General features: G+C 40.3%; 2 protein-coding genes and 1 non-coding gene across 3 annotated transcripts in view; 2 read left to right on the forward strand and 1 right to left on the reverse strand.

The window, feature by feature from the left end:
• CCDC169 (coiled-coil domain containing 169) overlaps window positions 1-26,823 on the forward strand; it is a 70,685-nt gene that overhangs the window by 24,960 nt on the left and 18,902 nt on the right. Inside the window, exons 3-6 of the mRNA XM_058438158.1 lie at window positions 8,597-8,753; window positions 18,528-18,759; window positions 21,444-21,542; window positions 21,723-21,776. Coding sequence (XP_058294141.1) covers window positions 8,597-8,753; window positions 18,528-18,759; window positions 21,444-21,542; window positions 21,723-21,776 — 542 coding nt within the window. The remainder of the gene's footprint in view (window positions 1-8,596; window positions 8,754-18,527; window positions 18,760-21,443; window positions 21,543-21,722; window positions 21,777-26,823) is intronic.
• LOC116467614 (U6 spliceosomal RNA) lies at window positions 8,185-8,291 on the reverse strand. Its single transcript, XR_004247832.1, has one exon. It is a non-coding gene; the product is annotated as a U6 spliceosomal RNA (small nuclear RNA).
• The window catches only part of SOHLH2 (spermatogenesis and oogenesis specific basic helix-loop-helix 2), an 86,746-nt gene continuing 81,656 nt past the window's right edge, over window positions 21,734-26,823 (forward strand). Inside the window, exon 1 of the mRNA XM_058438191.1 lies at window positions 21,734-21,776. The gene's annotated coding sequence lies outside the window, so the exon portion shown is untranslated. The remainder of the gene's footprint in view (window positions 21,777-26,823) is intronic.

Genomic DNA, 26,823 nt, shown 5'->3' on the forward strand with positions numbered 1-26,823 from the left:
GGTGGCTCACGCCTGTAATCCCAGCACTTAGGGAGGCCGAGGCGGGTGGATCACGAAGTCAGAAGATCGAGACCATCCTGGCTAACACGGTGAAACCCCGTCTCTACTAAAAATACAAAAAATTAGCCGGGCGTGGTGGCGGGCGCCTGTAGTCCCAGCTGGTCAGGAGGCTGAGGCAGGAGAATGGCGTGAACCCGGCGGGCGGAGCCTGCAGTGAGCAGAGATCGCCCCACTGCACTCCAGCCTGGGCGACAGGGAGACTCCGTCTCAAAAAAAAAAAAGAAAGAAAAATATGCAGCTAATGGAATTTTCTTTCTGCTTTGGATAGAGGTGAGGGACTTTTTTAAAAACCTAAGTATACTTTATTTCAGGTGTGTAAACTGTCTTGAAATTTCTTATTCTTACCCTGTTGTTTCAATCTACTCTTGGAAAATGACCTTTAAAAAGCAAATTAAAACAAGATCGTAGGTGAAATATGTTATTGCTTGGAATGCTAAGAAGTTATTAGTGTCAGAAACAAAACAAAACAGCTCTTTTATGATAATAGGAGAATTAGCTTTATGTATGTGATTTTCGTTTGTGTTAATATCTAGTAGAATTTTCAGTTTAACTGTGGCGTTGCTTTGTCTTTCCAGGCTGCAGTTTTCTAGTATATTACCATTGATTTATATAATCAGATAAAAGCAGCTCCTTGGGAAGATCAAGAACATTAAGTTATGAGTAGTCCAGTGAATTGGAAGTGATGGAATGAGAGTCTGTTCTTCTGCTTTAAAGATATCTAGTTCATTTTGGAGTCAGTAAAATAAGAGGGAAGCTTAAAGTTATTGTAGTACAATTTTATACTTTTCAGGGATCTCTGGTATGTATATTTATAAATGGATAATTACAAATATCTTCTTGTTAATGGTCCAGGTTACTTCATGATTGCTGTAGTTTTTGCAAAATCTATAATGTGTTTTTGTCATCTCCCCAGGATAATTTATTTTTATGCTGGCCTTATTCCCATGAGATTGCCACAATGAAACATCCTAACTTCCTGAGTTATAGTATAATTTCAAAGCATAGTATGTCTAAAACGCAACTCACAGGAAGCAGGTACAGAGGAGAGTGAAGTGGGTTATTCTGGGAATTCTGGGCCACACCAGCTGTAACTGTGTGAGGGGGCAATGCTGAGGCTAACTGCAGAAGAGAAAATACTTTGTGTCTCTCTGTTGAGCCTGGAGAGAATGAACACGCACAGAGGTGGGAGACAAAGTCATGTGTTAAAGGCTGGAAGAAGAAACCAAGGTGTTAAAGCTTAAAGATAATAGTGAAGAAAGAACGAAGGACAAGGCACGAAGACCACAACTGCTATGAAGCTGCTTCTTAATACATTTTCCACATGGTGCCTATAAAGCTTTATAAATTAGTACATTACAAAAAAAATTTTAAATAAAAACATTGATGGAATTTCTAACTCAAATACCAGGGTGGGTTGTTAACAATCTCAAATATGATCTGTTTTAGAATTGACAGTTTTTGAGTATAAAATTATTATTTTTAAATCTAGTAGAATAGTAGAAATATTATTGAAGCAATAGTATTATTGTGCTTTAAAAAATGCAAATGCACATAATTAGAATGTTCCCCATTTTAGTCAAAACATTTTTTGCTTGTGAAACTAGTAAGTAAGGCAGTATGTGTGTGGGGCCTCCGGAAATTTTTTTTATGACTATTACATCATTTGGTGTGTTCACTCTTACATGCTCCTGTCTCACAAACCCATATTCTTCCCATGTATAAAATTCCTAAAGTACTCCCACCTGACAAAATCCAATAACAAATGTAAAATTGGAAAATTGTGGGTATAATTGGTGTAAGTAAAATCATAATTTTTATTTTGGTAAAGTTGAGTTTGAATTGTGAAGAAAATGTTAAGAATAGGCACCCAGGGGCCTACTTTTATATTTGGATATGATATTTATTAGACAAGACATAATAGCTGATCATTGAAATTAATGGATAAGAAGAAATCTCAGCAGGTGAGTGATTTAAACAAATTTTGGAAGGCTGATAGCTGGAAGAATACAAATTGACTTGATAGAAGTTGAGGAAGCAACAACAGAGTGCCTGCAGAGAAGAATATCGGTGAAAATAATGCATTCACTCTTCTGACCTGCTTAGTGCTTTAGAACTTGGCAGGTATGGAAGAAGGTGGGGGTGAGAAAGGAGCTGAAAATGGGAGACAGTTGAAGATGAACACATGGAACAGTTGGTCACTGGGACCCCTCTGCCATCCCATGCAGCTGGGATACTCTCCTTCAGTTAGGAGTCTATTTTCCGGAGAAATTAAACTGCAATAGCTCTTGTACTTTGGAGTTTCAGACAGAGAAGTGTGAGTGAGATAGAAGTCTAAGAATGATGGGATCAAATGAAAATATGCAGTTTGAATAATGGAACTCTCAGCTGTCTTCTCTTGCCCTACTCCATAAACCAGCAGCTAGGATTAAACCTTATGGGGTAGGCGATTGGAGGATTCTTCAGCAAAAAACCTGAAATGCCCTTTAGAAAAGTTAGTGTGTTGATTGGGAAGAAATAGGAAGAAAAAATGAGAGAAAAATAATTTAAAAAAAATAGAAGGCCAGGCGCAGTGGCTCACGCTTGTAATCTCAGCACTTTGGGAGGCCGAGGCAGGCGGATCACAAGGTCAGGAGATCGAGACCATCCTGGCTAACACGGTGAAACCCCGTCTCTACTAAAAATACAAAAAATTAGCCAGGCATGGTGGGGGACACCTGTAGTCCCAGCTACTCAGGAGGCTGAGGCAGGAGAATGGCGTGAACCTGGGAGGCGGAGCTTGCAGTGAGCCAAGATCACGCCACTGCACTCCAGCCTGGGCGACAGAGCGAGACTCCATCTCAAAAAAAAAAAAAAAATAATAGAAAAGTTAGTGTGGTGACCCAACAATGAACCTCACAGACTTCCCAGGACAGGAAGGTTAATTGAGGACCCTAGGTGCTGGGCTTCAAAAAATTTTTACATGTGTTACTACTTTTGGATCAGGTTTATACTTCCTAAGGGCTATTCTCTGCCTATGATTAAGTGCAGTGGAGCTACTAAAGCAGACCCATTCCTGCAAAACATGGGACTCCATTGTTAGCTGACTTCGACTTAAAGTTCCCTGATGTCTTTTTTCAAAAAATTTTTATTTCAATACATTTTGGGGTACAGATGGTTTTTTTTTTTGTCACATGGATGAATTATACAGTGGTGAATTCTCAGATTTTAGTGCACCCATCACCTGAGTAGTGTACATGGTCCCTAATGTGTAGTTTTATTATTTTTTTGTTTTATTTATTTTTTTTTTGGTTTTTTTTTTTTTTTTTTTTTGGTAACAGAGTCTCACTCTGTCACCCAGGCGGGAGTGCAGTGGTGCAATCTCGGCTCACTGCAACCTCTGCCTCCTGAGTTCAGGCAATTCTTCTGCCCCAGCCTCCTGAGTAGCTGGGATTACAGGTGTGCACCACCACTCCAGGCTAATTTTTTTGTATTTTTAGTAGAGATGGGGTTTCACCATATTGGTCAGGTTGATCTTGAACTCCTGACCTCGTGATCCGCCCGCCTTGGCCTCCCAAAGTGCTGGAATTACAGGTGTGAGCCACCACGCCCGGCCACTAATGTGTAGTTTTTTTATCCCTTCCTTCCCTCCCAGCCACCCCCTTCTGGGTCTCTAAAGTTCATTATATCACTCTGTATGCTTCTGCATACTCACAGTAAAGCTCCCACTTATAAGTCAGAACATACAGTGTTTGGTTTTCTACTCCTGTGTTACTTCACTTAGAATATTACCCTTTTATTCCATTCAAGTTACTGCAAAAGACATTATTTCATTCCTTTTAATGCCTGAGTAGTATTCCATGGTGTATATATAACCACATTTTCTTTATCTACTTGTTAGCTGATGGGCACTTAGGTTGGTTCCACATCTTTGCAATTATGAATTGTGCTCCTATAAACATATCTGTGCAAGTGTCTTTTTTGTATAATGACTTCTTTTTCTTTGGGTAGATATCCAGTAGTGTGATTGCTGGATCACATGGTAGATCTACTTTTAGCTCTTTAAGGAATCTCCATACTGTTTTCTATAGAGGTTGTACTAATTTACATCCCCATCAGCAGTGTATAAGCATTCCCTTTTCCCCACATCCATGCCAACATCTATTTTTTTTTTACTTTTTAATAGCCATTCTTGCAGGAGTAAGGTAGCATCTTTGTGGTTTTAGTTTACATTTCCCTGAGGATTCGTGATGTTGAGCATTTTTCCATATGTTTGTTGGCCATTTGTACATCTTCATTTGAGAAATATCTATTCATGTCCTTTGCCCACTTTTTGATGGGATTGTTTATTTCTTGCTGATTTGTTTGAGTTCCTTGTAAATTCTAGATTCTTTATCAGATGTGTGGTTTGCAAATAATTTCTCCCGTTCTGTGGGTTGTGTGGTTGCTGTGATTATTATGTCTTTTGCTGTGCAGAAGCTTTTTAGTTTAATTAGGTCTTATTTATTTATTTTTGTTTTTGTTGCATTTGCTTTTTGCATCTTAGTCATGAATTTTTTGCCTAGTCCAATGTCTATGAGAATTTTTCCAACCTTATCTTCCAGAATTTTTATACTTTCAGATCTTATATGTAAGTCTTTGATCCATCTTGAGTTGATTTTTATATAAGGTAAGAGATAGGGATCCAGTTTTATTCTTCACCATGTGGATTGCTAGTTTTCCCTGCACCATTTATTAAAAAGAGGGTCCATTCCCTAAGTTATGTTTCTGTATGCTTTGTCGAAGATCAGCTGGCTGTAAGTATTTGGTTTTATTTCTGGGTTCTCTATTCTGTTCCATTAATCTATGTGCCTGTTTTTTATACCAGTACCATGCTATTTTGGTAACTATACCCTTGTAGTATAATTTGAAGTCTGGTAATATGATGCCTCCAGAGTTGTTCTTTTTGATTAGGATTGCTTTGGCTATTTGGGCTCTTTTTTGGTTCAATATGAATTTTAGGATTTTTTTTTTCTAATTCCGTGAAAAATGATGTTGGTATTTTGATGGGAATTGCATTGAATGTATACATTGCTTTGGGCAATATGATCCTTTTCACAATGATTCTTCCAATTCATGAGCATGGGATGTGTTTCCTTTTTTGTGTGTTTCATCAGTGATTTCTTTCAGCAGTGGTTTGTAGTTCTCCTTGTAGAGATCTTTCACCTGCTTTGTTAAGTATATTCCTAGTTGTTTTGTTTTGTTTTTGCAGCTATTGTAAAAGAGATTGAGTTCTTGATTTGATTCTTAGCTTGGTCATTTTGTTGTGCAGCAGTGCTACTGATTTGTGTACATTGATTTTGTAACCTGAGACTTTACTCAATTTGTTTATCAAATCTAGGAGTCTTTTGGGAAGAGTCTTTAGGATTTTCTAGGTATACGATCATGTTGTCTGAAAACAGCAATAGTTCGGATTCCTCTTTTCCAATTTGGATGCCCTTTATTTCTTTCTCTTGCCCGAATGCTCTGGCTAGGACTTCCAGAACTATATTCAATAGGAGTGGTGCAGGTAGGCATCCTTGTCTCGTTCCTGTTCTCAGGGAGAATGCTTTCAACTTCTCCCCATTCAGTATGATGTTGGCTGTGGGTTTGTCATGTGTGGTTTTTATTATTTTGAAGTAAGTCCCTTCTATGTCTAGTTTTTTGAGAGTTTTTATCACAAAATGATGCTGGATTTTGTCCAGTGCTTTTTCTGCATCTGTTGAGATGATCATATGGTTTTTATTTTTTAATTCTGTTTTTTGTGATATAACACATTTATTAACTTGCACATGTTAAATCATCCCTGCATCCCTGGAATGAAACCCACTTGATCAAGGTACATTATCTTTTTGATGTGCTGTTGATTCAGTTAGCTAGTATTTTGTTGAGGATTTCTGCCTCTATGTTCACCAGGGAAATTGGTCTGTAGTTTTCTTTTTTTGTTGTATCCTTTCCAGGTATTAGTGTCAGGGTGATACTGGCTTCACAGAATGATTTAGGGAGGATTCCCTCTTTCTCAGTCTTTTGAAATAGTTTCAGTAGGATTGATACCAATTCTTCTTTGAATGCCTGGTAGAATTTAGCTGTGAATCCGTTGGTCCTGGGTGTTTTTATTGTTGTTGGCAACTTTTAAATTACAGATTCAATTTCATTGCTTATTATTGATCTGTTCAGGGTTTCTATTTCTTCCTGATTTAACCTAGGAGGGTTGTATATTTCCAAGAACTTATCCATTTCCTCTAGGTTTTCTAGTTTCTGTGCATAAAGGTATTCATAGCAGTCTCAAATGATTTTTTTTTTATTTGAGTTGGAGTCTTGCTCTCTCACCCCGGCTGGAGTGCAGTGGCACAATCTCAGCTTACTGCAACCTCCACCTGCTGGTTCAAGTGATTCTCCTGCCTCAGCCTCCTGAGTAGCTGGGATTATAGGCATCCGCCACCGTGCCCGGCTAATTTTTGTATATTTAGTAGAGATGGGGTTTCACCATGTTGGCCAGGCTGGTCTTGAACTCCTGACCTCAAATGATCGGCCCACCTCAGCCTCCCAAGGTGCTGGGATTACAGGCATGAGCCACCGTGCCTGGCTTGAATGATCTTTTGTTATTTCTGTGGTGTTGGTTGTAATGTTTCCAGGATCACTTCTAATTGAGCTTATTTGGATCTTCTCTCTTCTTTTCTTGGTTAATCTAGCTAATGTTCTATTTTGCTTATTTTTTCAAAGAGCCAGATTTTTGTATCATTGATCTTTTGGGGTTTTTTGTTTGAATTTCATTTAGTTCTACTCTGATCTTGTTATTTCTTTTCTTCTTGTAGCTTTGGGTTTGGTTTGTTGTTGTTTCTCTAGCTCCTTGAGGTATGACATTAGGTTGTCAATTTCTGCTCTTCCACCCTTTTTGATATAGGCATTTAGTGCTATAAACTTTCCTCTTAGCACTGCTTTTGCTGTATACTAGAGGTTTTGATAGTTGTATCATTATTATCATTCATTTCAAAGAATTTCTAAATTTCCATCTTTATTTCATTGTTAACCCAGATATTCAGGAGCAGATTATTTAATTTGCATGTATTTGTATAGTTCTGAGGGTTCCTTTTGGAGTTGATTTCTAGTTTTATTCCTCTGTTGTCTGAGAATATACTTGATATGATTTCAATTTTAAAAAATTTATTGAGATTTATTTTGTGGCCTATCATATGGTCTGTCTTGGAGAGTGTTCCATGTGCTCATGAGAAGAATGTATACTCTGCAGTTGTTGGGAAGAATGTTCTGTAAATATCTGTTAAGTGCATTTGTTCTGGAGTGTCATTTAAGTTCATGGTTTGTTGACTTTCTTTCTCAAAGATCTGTCTAGTGCTGTCAGTGGTGTATTGAAGTCTTCAACCATTATTGTGTTGCTGTCTCATTTCTTAGATCTAGTAGTAATTTTTAAAATTTAAACATTTTAAAATGTTTTATAAATCTGTGATCTCCAGTGTTAGGTGCATATAAATTTAGAATTGAAATATCTTCTTGTTGAATTGATCCTTTTGTCATTATATAGTGACCATCTTTGCTTTTTTTTTAATGTGTTATTGCTTTGAAATCTGTTTTGTCTGATATAAGAATAGCTACTACTGCTCACTTTTGGTTTCTATTTGCATGGAATATCTTTTTGCACCCTTTTACCTTGAGTTTATATGAATCTTTCCATGTTAGGTGAGTCTCTTGAAGACAGCAGATATTTGGTTTGTGATTTTTAAAATTCATTCTGTATTTTTTAAGCAGAGCATTAGACCATTTACATTCAGTGTTAATATTGAGATACGAGGCACTGTTCTCTTCATCATATTAATTGTTACCTAGATAGTTTTTTTCATTGTGTTACTGTTTTATAGTTCCTGTGAGTTTTAAGGTTTCAAGAGGTTCTGTTTTGGTACTTATTGGGCCTTTGTTTCAAGGTCTAGAACTCCTTTTAGCATTTCTTATAGTGCTGGTTTGGTAGTGACAAATTCCCTCAGCATTTGTTTGTCTGAAAATGACTTTATTTCTCCTTCATTTATGAAACTTAGTTTTGCTGGATACAAAATTATTGGCTGAGAGTTACTCTGTTTAAGGAGGTTGAAGATAGGACTCTAATCTTTTCTGGCTTGTAAAAATGTGAAATTCTTCATGAATTTGTATGTCATTCTTGCACAGGGACTATGCTAATCTTCTCTGTATCATTCTAATTTTAGTATATGTGCTGCAGAAGTGAGCACTCTTGGCTGGCTTTGCCAAACTTTTCCTAGACTACATTACAGCCTAGGACGCTTCTGCTTTCAGCCAACCTTCTCTCACTGTCCTTTACTAGGACTAAGACTTGCATTACTGTCAGACTGCTCTCCTGGCCTCCTCCTGTTCCCTCTCTATTTCCTTTTACATGGGCATATCTGATAACATGATCCTTGTACATGTAATCCCATCTTAGTGTCTGCTTCTCAGAAGACCAGGTCTAAAACTAGGAGTATGGATAGTGATACGAGAAAATAGGAGGTAATTTGTAACTGGCTCACTCACCATGTAGCAGGATCTGTTCTGATTGGTAGATGTGACAGCAATAGATCCTGGCCCAACGTGGCAGTTCACTTCATAAAGACTGCACTGATGATGATCTTGGAAAATGTCTTGTTGGAGTGGAATACCGTGGAAGAAGCCATGATGCAGGCATTTGCTGCTAAGTTGTATTGACACCCTACATAAGGATAATGAGAGGCTGAGAACTGTTAACAAGTATGTGAAACCAGAAAGCCTTGGTGGTAGCCTCATAAGAGGCCCTCTCTACTAGTAGTGGAAGGGTAGACAGGGTAAAACAACAGGCTAAAGACCTAATTGTGAGAGTTGCAGAGCTCCAGAGGCATCTGAATGCTCAGCCCAGGTAGGTCTGTTATGTGAAGGGCAGGGCCCTGATAGGGATGACCAGGGATCCTGAAAACTCTGACAGGACATCTGGATAGGTGCCCCTAAGGATCTGGAGTCTACAGGTCTACCTGAACCCTCTGGGTTTGCAGAGGTGGCCCACCCTTCCCTAATAAGGGCTAGAAGAGTACCCACTGTGCTGGAAGATGCTGCGGAGGCCTCTTCCCAACAAGACAAATGGTTTCCCCCTCAGGAGCTGCACCCACCTCCTCCCCTGGCTGCCAAGCCAATTAAGAGTGGTGCTGTTCAGCATCTCTAATTAAAGAAAGAAAAGCAAGAACAGAGGAGCAGGAGGCTGAGGACAGCCAGCCCAGCAGAAAGCATAATTCTTTACTCATTTCCCAGACCTGAACCAATTTCCAGAACCAGAAACTACTGACCAAAGAAGTGGCTGGATTCCTAAGAAGGGCCCTGCAATACTAGTCAAAGTTTATATTATGACAGTATCCACAGTCCTCCCAAAAGGGACCTCTGGCCATTTACACAGGTGACTGTACACTGATGAAAAGGAAATAACTAGATCTCTCAAGGATGATTGAGCACAGAGTCTGAGTTGACGTTGACTCCCAGAGTGGAAATCTATGACCAAATTCCAAATCACAGTGGGCTCAATGTGCCCACAGACTCCCCTACCCCTGCAGTGATAATTATCTCCGTCACCAAGTACATAATTGAAATAGATATACTTGACAGTTGAAAGTTACCCCCTATGGATCCCTAATCTCTGAAGTAAAAGTTATCATGGTAGGGAAAAGACCAAAAAAAACCTTCTGAAACTGCTCCCTTCATCAGATCAAAATTGTAAATCAAAAACATCTCTTATCCCAGGGAAGACAGTAGGGATTAGTGCCATAATTAAAGACCTAAAAGATGCAAATATACTGGTGCCTAACATAGCTCTCTTTAATTTGCCAGCCTAATGGCTGCAGAAACTGGATGTCTCTTGGGGAAAAACTGTAGGCTACTGCAGACTTAAATAATTAGTAGCCTCAATTGCAGCTACTTTGCCTGATGTGATATCACTGCCAGAGCAGATTAATAAGGTTTTAGTTACAGGGTGTGCAGCCATTGATTTGGAGAATACATTCTTTTCATTTCAGTTAGAAAAGGTGATCAAAGTTTGTGACTCCTTGTTTCAGCTAGAACATGAATATAGCTTGAAAGTTGTCAATCTTGTCATTACAACAAGAAAATGGTGATCAAACTGAAAATCAATGACTTTTCTTGGACCCATTAGAAAATTGAATTTGCAGGGCAAACTCCTACCCTGAAATCTGGATAAACAGACAAAAGTGGACAGTCACAATTGAGATCTGTTTACCTAAAATGAGAGCTGCTAAAATTGTAAACTGGTAGGTGCATCTAAATGGTAATTTTGATTAATTACTGGAGGAAAAATAGACAAATCCATTATGAAAGTTGGAGACTTCAACATCCCACTGTCAGTGACTGATAAATCAAGCAGGCAGTTGACCTGAACAGTGCTACCAATCAACTTGATCTAATTGACATTTATTGAATATTCCATCCAACACCACCAGAACACAGATTCTTCTCAAGCTCACATGTAACATTCATCAAGATAGACCACATTCTGAATCCCCTATTAGATTCTCAGCTTCATGAGGACAGGGTCTGGGTTTGTAATTCTTAGTGTGCTATCCCTAGCACAATGCCTGACACATAAGAGGTGCTTCATAGGTAGTTTTTTAATAAATGAATGAATTGTAAAATTAGCCTACGAGACAAGGAATCTAGTCAGGTTGGGAATAGCAGCAAGATATAGTCTAAGTCACAAAGGAAGTACAGGTATATTAAAAATTTTTAAGCCTCAAGAGTTAGAATTGCAAATTCACACCTGAAAATAACAGAAAACATCCTCTGTCATAGAGACTGCCACTTGACTAATATTCCTAAGTCCCTATTTTCATTATGTCTCTTCTTTAATAACTTGGAATAGCTCCCAGTTCTTAGAGTCCTGAGCCTAACATGTTAAGCTTTCTTTTTCCAGGTCCTTCCCTAGGTATCCTACTTTGTCTTTTATTTATTGCTCAAATATTTTGCTTCAGCTCTATCACTCCCATTAAATAATCGTTTCTGATTCAAGCCTGTGACCAATATATAGCTCTTTCATCTCACTTTTTCCATCTAAATCCTTCTCATTTTAGGGACTCTGTAGCCCATGTTGATCAACTTCTTTTAAAAACTTCTGAAGTATTTATTGTCTATGTTTCACATTTTGGCTTTTAATCATATATTGCCTGTAATTTTAACTGCTATTTCGAATGTACTTTTTTTGGGTATGAATTTCTAAAGTTTTGAATCCCATCTAATTCAGGTCATCTTTAATACAAAAATAATTTGTGTTCCAGAGAGTTATTTGTAAGCTAACTTCTTTTAGAACTTAGAATACATTTTCCATTAAAACTATACTAAAAAGGGTTGGATTCATTTTACATCTATAAATGTATTTAACAAATTATGTAACTGATCTACGTTACTATGGTAGCCTAAACTTGGAATTCTTGGAGCAAGCGTCCATGTGGCAGAATTTTGAACTACCTCCCTCACCCCCTGATTATCCCTTCAAAAGCTCTTCATATTGAGCAGTTTATTTCATAGGACTTTAATTTTCTATAAAATGACTCAGTTTAGCTTCTTGCATATGTTTACCTTTTATTGATTTTCTTCTGGAGCAAATTTGTGTTTGGAGGAAGGGAACTGGAAACTATTCATGATACTAGTGTGTAATTAATTTTTGAAGAACAATAATACCTACCTGAGAAATATCACCCAATTATGTTTTAACAGGGATGTTAGTCAAATATATATAGTGAGGATGTGTCATTTCTGAGGGATTTGTTTTATCATTAGAATTATTTTCAGAGACTGGAACTTGCCCTGTTTCACCTAATTATTCTCTTAATATAATTTTTAAAATTCTAATAATTGTTAAGAAGTATCTAAGAGAGAATAAAGTGTTTAGAGAAGTAGCTGTGTTTCAGGAAGGTATGAACTCTAAAATATTTTGCAGTTTTGCTTTGTGGAGATTTAAATCAGCTGCTTCCATTTTTCTTTGAATGATTCTTTTAATAGATTTAGTGACCTAGATCATGACCAATATAATTGAGAGAATTTGACTTGAAGATTTTTTCCCTTTAATTTGCAAGAAGGTGAGAACTAATTGGAGTTATTGAAAATGATCAGTTATCAGTTGGGGATTAAATTTTAAACCAAATGACTGTATTATTGCTCTGACCTCTATCTAGCCCTTTTGTTCTCTACTTTCCTACCAATGTTTTGGGGAACTTGATTGTAAATTCAACACATACTATAGCCTCGCAATTCCTTGAACTGCTTAATTCTATTAATCCCTCCCTCTCCTACTCCTTTTCAGCAACCCAGATACCGTGGCCAAACCTGGGGCTTTGACATCTCCTTTGTAGAGGGCATTTTGATTTGGTTTGATCAGCATTCCCTCTGGCTTCTTCTAGGACAGAACTCACCTCCTTCTGCAAATTGTATTTTCTCCTTCTTTCAGTCATATGCTTTATACCAAAAGAGTTTTCACTGCTTTATATGTCCCCAGAGCTCATTAGTCTAGAGGTGGAGACCTTACATAGACTGGCCAACCACAGTATCTCTTAGAAAGGAGATACCCCCATCACTGATCCAGAGCTGGGCACAGAGACATAGTTCAAGAAAGCAAGCCCACTAGCTCTGGACCTATAGTTAGATGGCCCTTTTATGCACAGAGAAGAGCCCAGAACATACTTCCTAGGTAAAAATCGTTCTTTAAAGATGCTATGTTGGGCTATCCAGTATGTACCAATCTTCACCCCTCCAGCCACCTTTATCCTTTCAGTTGGGGCAGGGGATCTTCAGGTTTTCATGATTGAAGGCTTGAGCCACAATTAAAAGCATATTTGAAGCATGACTTGAATTCCTAGGTATAGTTCAAAGCTAGTAGTACTTCTGTTTAGGTATTAGAACTAATCTTTGTGGCACATCTTAGGAGTCCAAGACTAACAGGACAGGGCCAGTAGGAGACTAGATCTAGCAGTAAATCAATATATAATGTACTTTCACACCTAGAAGGAGATGGAGGTGTTTATCATTCATCAGGTGCTGGCACAGTCATGCTGGTACAGTTCAAATAGCATTATGTGAGAGTTGGTCAGGCTGGCCTTAGAAAATTATTGCCACTCATCTCCTTTTTGTCTAAGGATGAGATCACATACCTCCCCAAGGGCTGTGTATTTGGTAATCTGAACACTATGTGCTGAAGTGTTGGCAGAAGAGGTTTAATTGTTAACATAAGTCATTTCTGAGTGGTAGATTCAAGTTGGGTGGGGCCAAGCATTTCTGGGCAGCACTAGAGGGGTAGACAGTTATTCCTATATATGAACTTCCTGAAAAAGTTTTTGACCTGTGACAGTCTCTCAGCAGGGGCACCTCTTAATGGTTTTCCCAGAGTATAAGAAAAAACTAAAAAGTGTGGGATGATTAAACAACCCAGACCTAAGCAGATTTAGAGTAAATTGGCATCTGGGTCTATTGAGCTAAAATCAACTGACGAATTTACCTGAACTCACAAATGCACTGCAATAAGTTCCAACCAGCAAGTTCCCAGTGGCATGTTTCTAATGTTCAGTTCTGTGATCACAGGGCAGGCTCTGGAGGCAAGTCTAATCATAAAGAATACAGCTTTCCTACAGAACAGGCACATGTTATCTTCTAGTGGTAGTATGGGTTTTCTTTGCTACAGATTAGCTCTATGCCTAGCATTCTGCCTTCAACTCATATACTTTGAGCCACTAATTATGCTAGGCTGCCAGTCTTGGATATCAACCAGTTGACTGTCCAGCCAGTCCCACCTGAAAAGGATGGTAAGATTGTTTTTTTGGCCTAAAGGAGCCCTTTTGAGTGAAAAAACAAACAAACTTCCTTCTCAGAACTGACAGATTGCCAAATTATGTTGCTGGCTGAGGCACTGTGGTAGGAAAGGTAAAACTGTCAGGAACACTTGTCAGGATGAATTGTTGCTCTTTTGAGGTTGGAAGGCATCTTGTATAATCAGCTTGCCACCAAGCAGCTGATTGATCTTGAAGGATGACACAGTAACAGGAGCTTATGTTGTCGTCTCTTGTTGGCAGGCTAGACATTGAGCAGCAGCAGTACTAGATTAGTCTTGGTGGGAAGGAACCCATGCTGTTGAGCCAACGCAAAGTTGCCATCTCAGCCACTGTGGTTACTGTTCATGAGCTCACTGTCCACCCACTGGGGTGACCAAGAACAGAAACCAGATGCTATCTCCTGGTTAAGCCTTTGGTCCACTTGGTTTAATGCCTCTTACATAGTGGGTGCTCTCTGGTGAAAATTACTGCACAATACAGAGATTTCACCCTTGTTCCCACTTTTATAGGACCATCCACATACCTCTTTCCCAGATTTCCTCATCCCCAGTCATCAAATCAGTACAGATTTCTGCCCTCAGTGAATGTTGGCCAGGTAGAAGGATTATTAGATTCTTGAAAGCTTTTCTACATTTCTATATGTGATACCCAGGAAACCGTGCACTTCTAGGTCCTCTCTGAAAAGCTAAAACAGATGGGGGTAGGAGGCTCTTATGAAAAGTAGGATTCAGAAAAGAAAGTTCTAGAGTTTGTGAGGGATGCACTGACACACACAAAAAAGAAACAATATGATCAGGACAAGGAGATTATTTATCAAGCCAAAGAAGTGAAAGAAGTAGAGTGGTAGAATAGGCACTAAAGGTTGGTAATCAGGAGAATCGTGAGGATATTACAGAGTAAACCAGTTGTAGAAAGTAAGACCTTAACCTAGATACTCCTCATCACAAATAGCTGGAGTTTTTTACATAAGGGTTTGCTTACATTTATTTCACTAATACCAGGAAACTAGTGTAACTCAGATTGGAAGATAAAAATTATACATTTTAATTGTATATTTCTCTAACAATTTATAATTATGTATATGTATGGTATTATTGATGTGGATCAAGATAATTCACTACATTCCATCTTTTTATAAAAAAGGTGCCATACACTTTTTCCTATATTTGGATGCCTGTTTGATCCTGTTTCTGTAGATTTCTAAGTTAGTTTTCACCAGGAAGTAAAAATCGACTTAGAGTATACAGTTAACAATAGGACATCCTCTTTAAATGTCTTTGCCTGTACCTCTTTTGTTACAATGGTAACAATAAAATGAACACGCATATAATAATTGTTTACCCTCTGTGGCCTTTGGAGTCATTTTACCTGGGTTCACATTCCAGATCTACCATTATTAGCTGCGTGTCTTTGAGCCAGTTATGTAATCTCTATAAGCTGCAATCTTCTCAACGGTTAAATAGAAATATATTAGCCATTTCAACTGTAATAAGGATTAAATGAAATAATCTATGAAAAGCATTTAGGCCCAGGGCTCCCAGAGGCATGGAGATGGACTGGGTTGGGGCAGGCCGAGGAGGCACCACCATTGGAGCAGGCCATGCCCGAAGGCCACAAACTGCCCACCTGCCTCAGGCAGGCCTGTCAGCCACCCCTCCCCTCCCTGCACCCAGTCCCTGGCAGGGCCAGAGAGGCCACCACATAGTGGGAGTCTGGAGAAGATGAGGCAGGAGAATAGGGTCTGGAGACAGGGAGCCTAAGGCCAACCTGCCTCTGACTTCTTGGAATTAAACCTAAAGGAAAACTTCAACCTTTGACTGGTCACGAGCCAAGTCTTTACTTCAGCCTCTGATTGGTCGTGGGCCAAGTCTTCACTTCAGCCTCCGATTGGTCGTGGGCCAAGTCTTCACTTCAGCCTCCGATTGGTCGTGGGCCAAGTCTTCACTTCAGCCTCTGATTGGTCGTGGGCCAAGTCTTCACTTCAGCCTCTGATTGGTCGTGGGCCTATCCTTCATTTGCATAGAGTGTAACTCCACTTCAGCCTCTGATTGATTGCAGGCCACATCTTCAGCCTCTGGTTGGTCGTGGGCTGTCTTCATTTGCGTAGGGTGTAACCAATTTGAAACCTCTAAAGGGTGTTATCAAGTTCTTTTAGTTAGTAACCCCAGGGAACATACTCAGACCTCTTGAGCCACTTACTTAAGCCTGTTTCACTCTGTGGAATGTCCTTTTGCTTAAATAAATGTATGTCACTGTCATCCATTGCTTTGAGCATTTTGTTCAAGTCTTTGTTCAATACACCAAGAACCTGGACAACTGGCAGTCAAGACTTTCCATCCAGTAACAATGGGAAACCAAGAAGCGCTTCCTGGGGGAGAGCTCATAATGTTCCTGAGGGAAGCCACGACAAGATGGTGGCTCTGAGGGGGAGACAGGGACCAAGTGACTCAGCTCATTGCCAGGGAGCAGGACACTGCCTTCTAATTCCGCCATCCTGCTCTCAGCCCTCACTATCATGTCGGCTCTCACCACTTTAGTCCTGCTGCCTACATAGACCATGATATCCGAGGGAGCAGGATCCTGGGAGTCCCTGGAGCCTGCCTTCTTGGAAAGAGCAGGCCCCAGCACAGGAACACATTTTAGATATGCCTGCAGGGAGCAGGATTCCTCTGCAGGCACTCATCCCGGCAGCTTCAGGCTCTTGGTTTTGATTGTTTTCACACCTGTGACAGATGACATGGCCAGTCACACTGTAATGTCTGGAGAAACTGTTAACGGAAAGGGGTCCCGATCCAGACTCCAAGAGAGGGTTCTTGGATCTTGCACAAAAAAGAATTAGAGGCAAATCCATAGTGTAAAGTGAAAGCAAGTTTATTAAGAAAGTAAAGGAATAAAAGAATGGACACTCCATCAGCAGAGCAGCCCCCAGGGGTGTTGGTTGGCTATTTTTGTGCTTATTTCTTGATTATATATGCTAAAGGAGTGGATTATTCATGAGTTTTCCATGAAAGGGGTGGGCAGTTCCTGGAAATGAGGGTTCCTTCCCTTTTTAGACTATACAGGTAACTTCCTGATGTTGCCATGGCATTTGTAAACTGTCATGGTGCAGATAGAAGTGTCTTTTAATATGCTAATACATTATAATTAGCATATAATGAGCAGTGAGGATAACCAGAGGTTACTTTTGTTGCCATCTAGGGTTTTGGTGGGTTTTGCCCCATTTCTTTACTGCATCCTTTTATTGACCTGTACCTTGTTCCAACCTCCTATTTCATCCTGTGACTAAGAATGTCTAACCTCCTGGGAATGCAGCCCAGTTGGTCTCAGCCTTATTTTACCCAGCCTCTATTCAAGATGGAGTTGCTCTAGTTCAAATGCCTCTGACAAAAACCTCTGTAGGGGAGCAGGACTCAGCAGACAGGCTGTGGCCCAGACAGCAGCTGCCAAGCTGATGGAGCCTGCACCCACCCAATTTGGCCAAAGAAGCCCCCATACTCTCCGTGAAAAAGATTTCCAGAAGCTGTTGTGTCAATAACAGTCTCAAAAGCAAAACCACCAACACTGAAGATCATTCTAGAGTCTGATTTGAAAACTAGGGTCAAATTCTGTAGAGGCTTTCAAGTGGCAAAAAAAATCACCCTAGTAGCCAGATCTACAGTCTCATCCATCACACCAGGGAAAATGTTCCATTCACCATTCCTCAGCTTCTGGTTCTGGTTTCTGAGTTCTGTCTATATTGGAGGGGTTTTAAAGCTAGAGGGACTTTACCCACTTACTCATTCACAGATCTGAATATGGAGGTCAAGAGGGGAAGTGACATGTCCTAAGTCAGAGTAGACAACAAAATAAGACAATGACTGAGCCCTTAGTGTATACTGGGCACTGGCTAGCTGCTGGGGATATGTAGATGAAGAAAACATAGTCCCTTTTACAAGCAGCTCAATCTAGTAAGGTAGAAAGATTTTTTTTTTTTTTTTAGATGGAGTCTTGCTCTGTTGCCAGGGTGCAGTACAGTGGTGTGATCTTGACTCACTACAACCCCCGCCTCCCGGGTTCAAGCGATTCACTTGCCTCAGTCTCTCGAGTAGCTGGGACTACAGGTGTGTGCCACCACACCCAGCTAATTTTTGTATTTTTAGTAGAGACGGGGTTTCACCATGTTGGCCAGGATGGTCTCGATCTCTTGACCTCGTGATCTGCCTGCCTCAGCCTCCCAAAGTGCTAGGATTACAGGCATGAGCCACCACGCCTAGCCGGTAGACAGACTCTTTGTAGGCAGGACCAGGCTTCCCTGAAGCAGAAGGAAACTTGAAATTAGGGTAATGAACCTCACCAGGGATGGGCCACCACAGTGCCCTGAGAGGATTATGTGTGGACACAGGGCTATGAGATAGCTCTGCTTTAACCTTCTAGCTGTGCTGTAGGGCTAGATGGGGCCTGGAGTGGCCTGAGCTAGGGGCTGCCATGAGCTCTTTCCACTCCCCCAAGGCATTGCATAAGTAATGTCACTTTCTGTTTGTACAGCCAAATCAAGAGCACAGTTTTCTATAACACCAGGTACCTCCCCTATCCCCAGCTCAATGGGTGTTCTACCTGGTTGTTAGGCCCTTGTTTGTGTTAAAGACAGAACACTAGTGGTCAGCTGTGGCCCACAGGCCACTGGCAAATGGAAGCAGAGCTGCAGAGCCCTCAGGAGTCAGAGAGCACCTCTGCCTGCCACACAGTGCCTACCCAGCTGCTGCTGGCCCACCTGTGGGCAGTAGTAATTAGTGATGTGCAGAATCCTGGGACTAGTGCCAGGGAACCTATGGACACTCTGGGTGATCAGACATGCGCTGCCGTGGTGGCCTTTATGGTCAGGAGATGACATGCAGTAAGAAGGGAAGAGACGGCCCAGAGGGGTTCAACCCGGGGTGAGGTCCACAGAGAGGCCAGGACCAAGCTGTGGCCAGCACCCCAGGCCCGTGGGGACCTCATATCACCCATGCTGGAGGTCAGTCCTTGATCACTCCAAAACCTCTGCTTGAGGGGTTCTAAATGAAATGAGCAGGCCTTCCCTTCAGGACGTAACTGAGTGGTTTGGCTCTGTGTTCCCACCCAAATATCATCTTGAATTGTAATAATTCCCACATGTCAAGGGCGAGACCAGGTGGAGGTCATTGATTATGGGGGCTATTTCCTCCATGCTGTTCTGGTGATAGTGAGTTCTCACAAGATCTGATGGCTTTATAATTGTCTGGCATTTCACCTGCTTGCTCTCATTTTCTCTCCTGCCGTCCTGTGAAGAGGTGCCTTCCACCATGATTGTAAGTTTCCTGAGGCCTCCCCAGCCATGCAGAACCATGAGTCAGTTAAATCTCTTTTCTTTATAAATTACCTAGTGTAGGGTATTTCTTCATAGCAGCATGAGAACGAACTAAAACAGTGAGCTTATGAGAAAAGCGTGGAAAAACAGGCCTCCTGAACTTCCCCAAGTGACTGATGCAAATCACGTCCCTCACATTTCATAGCATGCTGGAGATCTTCAAGGGCAAACTGCAGATGATCTGAATGACAGCACTGACCATCAGCAACCTGCACAGCTGCCCAGCCAAGAAATTGCAAGATGGAAGCAACGCTTGCAGGCAAAGAAGGAGAAGGAAAGGCTGGAGCAGGCCAAGACAGGAATGAAACAGCCCACATGAATATTGGAGTGAGACAACTGACCTCCCTGACCCACACCGTGCTGAGCGCCCTGCATCTGCTCAAGGGTGGTAAGAGACTACGTGGAGGATGGGGACTTGGCAGTGAATGGGGATTGGGGAAGCAGGACATAGTGGGTCCTCTTCAGTGTCTCGGCCACAAGTTCCTCTGAAGACTGTGGATGACAATGGTAGCTTAGGTGCATCCTTCTTATTTCCTGAGGGGAAGCTGGAGAAGCAGAATGCAATTATGGGAAGAAATCCAAAGAAGGAAAGAACTCACAGGACGAGTCCAAAGTCTGATCGGCAAGCAGGCCTCTCCTTTTTTTTTTTTTTTTTTTTTTTTGATGGAGTCTTGCTCTGTCACCCAGCTTGGAGTGCAGTGGCACAATCTTGGCTCACTGCAACCTCTGCCTCCTGGGTTCCAAGCAATTATCCTTCCTTAGCCTCCCGAGTAGCTGGGATTACAGGCATGCGCCACCATGCCAGCTAATTTTTGTATTTTTAGTACAGATAGGGTTTCGCCATGTTGGCCAGGCTGGTGTCGAACTCCTGAGCTCAAGTGATCTACCCGCCTCAGCCTCTCAAAGTGCTGGGATTACAGGTGTGAGCCAGCACGCCAGGGAGCAGGCCTTAATGCAGGGTGCAAGGGCACAGCCTGTGGGAGAGTTCCCGAAGCTGTAGCTGACCCTCCCCACTCTATCTGAACTGCATGGAGAACACGTGATGGGGCCTCAGCAGCAGTCCATGGAGGAGGACACCTACTGCCTGGACTCCAACCTTGGGCTTCACAAGGTGCATGAAAACTTGAACTGCTTGTATCAGACTGCTACAAGTTGTTCCAAGAACTGGCCCAAGAATTGAAGAAAGACACTTCCAGTTTTCATAGCAAGACTCTCTTCTATGAGGAAACACCTCAGGAAAGCTGGATGACTGCCATGTCCACTGAGAGAGCACTCTGGGCACTCTGGAAAAAAAAATGACCACAACAGGCAGAAGCCAGCTAACTGTGAGGCCAAGTTCCTGCCCCCACAGGGGCCAGGAAGTGCCAAAGGAACCCAGAAGTGCCAGGGCCCCCAGGAGGGAGGCAGGTCACGATGTGAGGGTTTGGGTCCAAAGCACCAGCTGGTTTGATTCTGTTTTCTCTGTAGCCAGGTCCTGAATGCCCACAGCCTCAGCAGAACATCAGCCAGTGCTGCTCCTTTGAAAGCGCTTTTGATTGATCTCCTGTTAGTTTAGCTACTATTCATTAGTTGATGTTGAAATTGCCCTTACTAAAGTTTGATAGAGAGTGTTAGGCTTGTACGATACCGTTTTTCAAATAAAGATAGTTTAATATGAAAAAAAGAAAAACACTTAGTACAATACATGACATATTGTTAGGGTTCAATAAATATTGTGATTATTACTATTACTTAAAAAGTACACATCGGCCCGGTACAGTGGCTCACGCCTGTAATCCCAGCACTTTGGGAGGCTGAGGTGGGTGGATCACCTGAGGTCAGGAGTTCGAGACCAGCCTGGCCAACATGGTGAAACCACGTCTCTACTAAAAATAAAAAAAATTAGCTTGGCATGGTGGCAGGTGCCTGTAATCCCAGCTACTTGGGAGCCTGAGGCAGGAGAGTCGCTTGGACCTGGGAGGCGGAGGTTGCAGTGAGCCAGATCACGCCATTGCACTCTAGCCTGGGTGACAGAGTGAGACTGTCTAAAAAAAAAAAAAAAAGTACACATCATAGAATTATGAAATCACAGAATATTAGGTATACAAGGCATTTGCTAGTGAAGAAATTGATGGTCATTTCTTACTTTGTTTAGAACATGAGTACATATAAAATTTTACTATTTATATTTTTAGGAATCCTTAAACACATTACTTAAACAGCTAGAAAAAGAAAAGAGGACTCTTGAAAGTCAAGTGAAATACTATGCACTTCAACTGGAACAAGAATCAAAGGTTTGTTTTTACTCTATACTTAGCAATTTCTTTGAAACTGCCATTATTTCTAATGTTAATTATCACAAAATGCTTACAAAACTATTTCCTACACTATAGAGACATACACCTTAACTTAGTCTTGCTAGTATTGCTAATCTTCTCATATGTTGGACCCTTTGCTTTTGTATCTTCACACAGGCTTACCAGAAGATCAACAATGAACGCCGTACATACCTAGCTGAAATGTCTCAGGTAACTCTTTTTTTATTTCCAAATTCTAAGTGCTTCTTCTTACGATAAATTACATTTTTCACTTTTCTAGGTTTTGTTTTTGATTTGGGAGAGAAGCAGATGTTGGAATTAAGTTTCTAAATATGGAGGGTAGACTGGAAAATATACAACTTATATAAAAGATAAAAGGGACTGGGCACGGTGGCTCAAGCCTGTAATCCCAGCACTTTGGGAGGCTGAGGTGGTCGGATCACGAAGTCAGGCGTTTGAAACCAGCCTGGTCAACATAGCGAAACCCTGTCTCTACTAGAAATACAAAAATTAGCTGGGCATGGTGGTGGGCGCCTGTAGTCCCAGCTACTCGGAGGTGAGGCAGGAGAATAGCTTGAACCCGGGAGGCAGAGGTTGCAGTGAGCCAAGATCACACCACTGCACTTCAGCCTGGGTGATAGAGCAAGACTCCATCTCAGAAAAACAAAAAAAAAAGTAAAAAGGACATAACCGTCTTCCAAATTAAGAGGTTATTTTTCATATTTGCTTCCTTAATTATCCTTTTAGTTTCACCCCTAATCACTAGAATTCAAACAGGTAGCTGCTATCTCTGTGCTATCATGAAATTCAAGGCACTTCACTTTATAATTATGCGTGGTAAGATCTTGAGAGATCAGAATTGCTGCTGGTAGAAGTGCGTACTTATAAATACAGGACAAAGAGGTGATCAGTAAGTTATGAGAGATGTTGCATCTATTTTCAAGCTATTCATTTGCCTTTTAGTTTTATTTATGATATTGTTGGTATTGTAGCGTTTTTGTTTTGAGGTTGTCAGAGCTCTTTTATTTATGATTTCTAATGTTACAGTTAAAAAGACCATCTCAATGTTTCATAGCATTCACCACATATTTTAGTATTTGTATAGCATAATGTCTGACATTTAAATATTTAATCAATATTAATCTTATTTTGGCATATGTTTTAAGATTAGGATGTAAACTCAGTTTTCAATGTGTGTTAACCAAATGGAGTGTCCAAAGAGCAGTTGGATATATGAATCTCAAGAAACAAATAAAGATTTGAAAATTATTAACATATAAAAACTGAAGTCATTGAATGAATGAAATGCATTAGGGAGAACATACAGTGGGAAAAGAAAAATATAGTCTAGGATATTGCTCTGAAGAAGTTCAACAGTGACAGTCAAGGGAAGAAGAGCCGAAAAGAGGGTTGGAGTCCTGAAGACATAGCTAGGTCAGACAAGGAGGTAGAGGATTTTGAGGATGGGAGTGGCATGAAGAATAATCTGCTAGTCACTGATCCAGAATATCTAGAGGGATTAATGAAAGGATTGAGAGGAAGGGCATTAGGTTTGGGGATTAGAGCCAATAGGGGGATATTTAGAAAATTTTGAGAAAGTCAGTTCTATTGTAGGTAAAGGGAAGTATGTGTTGTAGTGTTGACTAAGGTAAGTAAGAAATTGAGACAAGATAGGATCAGTTCTTGTAGTCTCTTGTCTGTAAAATGGATGATTAGCTCAAACTTCATGGTCCTTGATACTGGGCTGAAGGCACTGATTCCTCCTAGAACACAGGCATCTTTACGCCTTTCCTCAGACTATGTGCTTGGAATGTGCTCCTTCTCATATGTGCCAATTCCACTTCCTTCAAGGTCTAGCACAAACACTACCTCTTTATGGGGCCATGACATGATGAAAAGACCAGACTATAGTGGCATTGCAAATCTGAATTTGAATCCCAGCTCTGCACTTACTACTGTGTGACCTTTCTGGGACTTAATTTCCTTCCTCACCTGTGAAAAGGAAATATCAGTATCTTGCAGGGGTTTTGTGAGTATGTAGAGAAATAATGTATGTGAAGTGCTGGGTGAAGTTTCTGACACATTTCTGAATTTCAGTAAATGGTGAATATCATTTTCCTGTGTTTCTTTTCTGGTTTTCCTAGCCCCTCTCTCTGTGACAGGGGCACCAGAATTTCTACTTGCCTTAGCCTTCCTCTTGGTCCCTTATTGCTGATATATCTGTTTGCTTCACTCAGCTGTAGGTTCCTCCCTGAGGTCAGTCAGGGTGACTCATGCTTTCTATTCCCTTTCACAAAGAGTGGCGAAAAGCAAATATGCAAAAATTATTTACTGAACTGAACATAAAATAGAAATTGACGTTCATAATCATAAGCCCAAATTATTAACAAAAAGGTGATATATAAAACATTGTTGGAGGATTTTTTTAAGGTTAAAAGTAAAGTCTTTTGTCCCCAAAGCATTCATTTACCTTTGTTTATCTGAAAAATTCACTTACGTGAAATAATCCTACTCTGACTCCACAGGATCACTGAACATATGAGAAAAGCCTGTTTTAACAGCTTCCCAGGAAGATGTTAATCCTGTCCCCAGTATAAATGTTAATAAGGATTTTCACTCTAGAGTGAATTGTTAATCTTTATAGTGAAGGACAGTTCTAACCATGTGGATACTACGGTGATTGGAAAGATTAATGGATGATTTGCAGTTCTTCCCATGCTGAATACATAAATAATTGATTCATTAGTAGATAACTAGAGCTATTTGCTGAGTGTGCTGTTTATCCTTCTGCTGCTGTCCTCTCTGTAGCTTTGTCTCACTCTTGATTCACTGTTTTGAATGAAACTGAGTTTCCCCCTCTTGGGAGTCTTCTGATATGCACAACATAAGTACACTACAGACATTGCTTTTTAATACATAGGTATGTTGCATTACTTAAAAGTCAGGCAGAAAGACTGATTAGAGCTTTTTGCAACACACAATAAACTTAAGTTTTAGCTTCTATCTTCGTAAACATAGGATTTTAGCAATGGCTCTGAGAGATTGAGGAATATAATGCTTTTAGCTCACAGATAAGGAATCTGAGGCTTTTCTGTTTCATTATCGGGGAGTTCTAATTGTTAAAATTGTTAAAACATCATATGATGCCTCTTATTCTCTTTTCCTGAAACTTCCTTAAAATCCACTGGTTTTAGTTACATCCTCTGAAGAATAAGAACAAGTCTACACTCCTGCAAGATAGTTTTTCAAAGATTTGTAAATGACTCTCAGTCTTCCCATAGTTTTTTGTTTTGTTTTGTTTTGTTTTCTAAGCTAAAACATTAAGTTACATTAGCCATTCCTCATAACATAGGTACCAGACTGACCAGGTATTTCAGCTGCCTTTTTGGACAATTCTGTTACTGTTCATTTAAAAATGTGGCTCCCTAGGTTTAAATGTAGTACTTAGGTTTAAATGTAGTACTTGGGTTTAAATTTAGTACTTTAGATATAATGTCAACAGCGTAGTTACCAAAGTCTTAACTAACTCTGCCACACCCATTTTTCTTCTCTGCTGCCTATCATTCTGAAATACAGATACAATAGTGTTGTTTCCTGTTAAAAACCTGCAGTTTGCATTGCCCAGAGGATCACAGCAAAGCTCTTGTGGTGTGGTCTCTGCAGGGTACTCTTCAACTTGGCTGTTCCTGTCCCTGCAGCCTTATCCCTGCTAATATCTTAGACTGCCGTTAGACCAAATGCTATGTGCTATTCCTGGATGTATCTGCTGCTTTATACCTAAGGTCCTTACTGTTCCTTCTACCTAGAATATCCTTTCCTTGGTTCTTAATTGGCTGCTTTTCCATGTGGAGCACCCCCATACTCTCAATTAGCTACATCTCCTGTATGCTTGCAAAGCACCTGTGCACATCTCCATCAAGGCACTTAATTGTAATCACCTACTTATTTTGCTGTTTCCCCAATAGAACCATAACCCGTTTGTCTTTGTACCTGAGTGCTTAATGTAGTGGCAGCATATAGTAGATGCTCAATAACATTAGCTGAATGAATGAATGAAGTCTATTTTCTGTTCCAATATACCCAAACCTGTCACTCATATCAAATGATCTAATATCTTAGCTCACACACAAAAAGAGAATCAGGTGTGAAACCCAATTTTCCTCCTTTTTATTTTCAAATTTACTATCCTATTCTTCCTGTCTTAAAGGAAAATGATCCCAAACCTCTTCCCCAGTCTTATCTGCTGCCTCTAGGACTTACTTGATAATATCCCTTCTCATATTTTTAATCTCTCTTTTACTGCCTTTGGCTTATCCTTTGCTTGTGACATGCTCAACTCTTCCACCGAAACAAAATAAAAACAAACTTTTACTTTACGATTAACTGTCCTCATAAAACTACCACCTTAGCTTTCTTTTTCTCAGCCAAACTTCATGAATAAATGAATATACTCATTGCCATTGCTTTTTAGTTCTCTATCTCTTTTCATTTCTCTTGTGACCCTGCCATCATGCTTTCACCCAGTTTATCTCTTAATAGCCAAATACAGCAACTCCTCTTCAAGTTTGGTGAAGCATCTGTGAGGCATTTTACACTGCTAACCATGCTCACTTCTTTGAATACTCCCCACCCTGCCTGACTTGACTTCCATGATAGTATTTTTTCCTGGGTTTTCTTACTGTTTAAATGATAGCCTGTCTATCTTTGGTAAGTGTCCTATCCTTTAAAAGTTGCTTTCTCAAGTTTATGTTATTGATTCTCTTACTTCTCTGTGTACCCTCAATGAATGATCTCATTCACTCTTGGCTTCATTTGCCATCTCTAAGATCATCATTCTCAATTGTTTCTGAATTGCAAATTACATTTACACTGACCACTAGAAATCTCCACTTTTATATCCTGGAGGAATTTCAAGATAGGCAAAAATGAAAATATTATCTTGTCTTTCTATTTCTGCCTCAAAATACTACAGCTTCTATTGTCTTATCTACTGTAATTGCAGGGTGCATGCATTATCTATATTTAGTGTCTACTACGAGAAGTTTTAATGATCTATACCACATAGGTGATATGGTTTTCACAGTTTCCTCTGTATTTTTTTTTTTAAGTCACATGGACTATGGGGCTGAGATAGGGGGATTTCCAGAATCTTTAGAGGCTTGATAATAATGGAGAAGGCCAGAATTTCCCATTTTTCTCAGCTTCTCTTACACATGCTGCAAAAGAACCTGGTTATGGGAGAGTTAACTGAGAATTG

The sequence above is a fragment of the Hylobates moloch genome, unplaced genomic scaffold, assembly GCF_009828535.3.
Source record: "Hylobates moloch isolate HMO894 unplaced genomic scaffold, HMol_V3 SCAFFOLD_4, whole genome shotgun sequence".
NCBI classification, from domain to species: Eukaryota; Metazoa; Chordata; class Mammalia; order Primates; family Hylobatidae; genus Hylobates; species Hylobates moloch.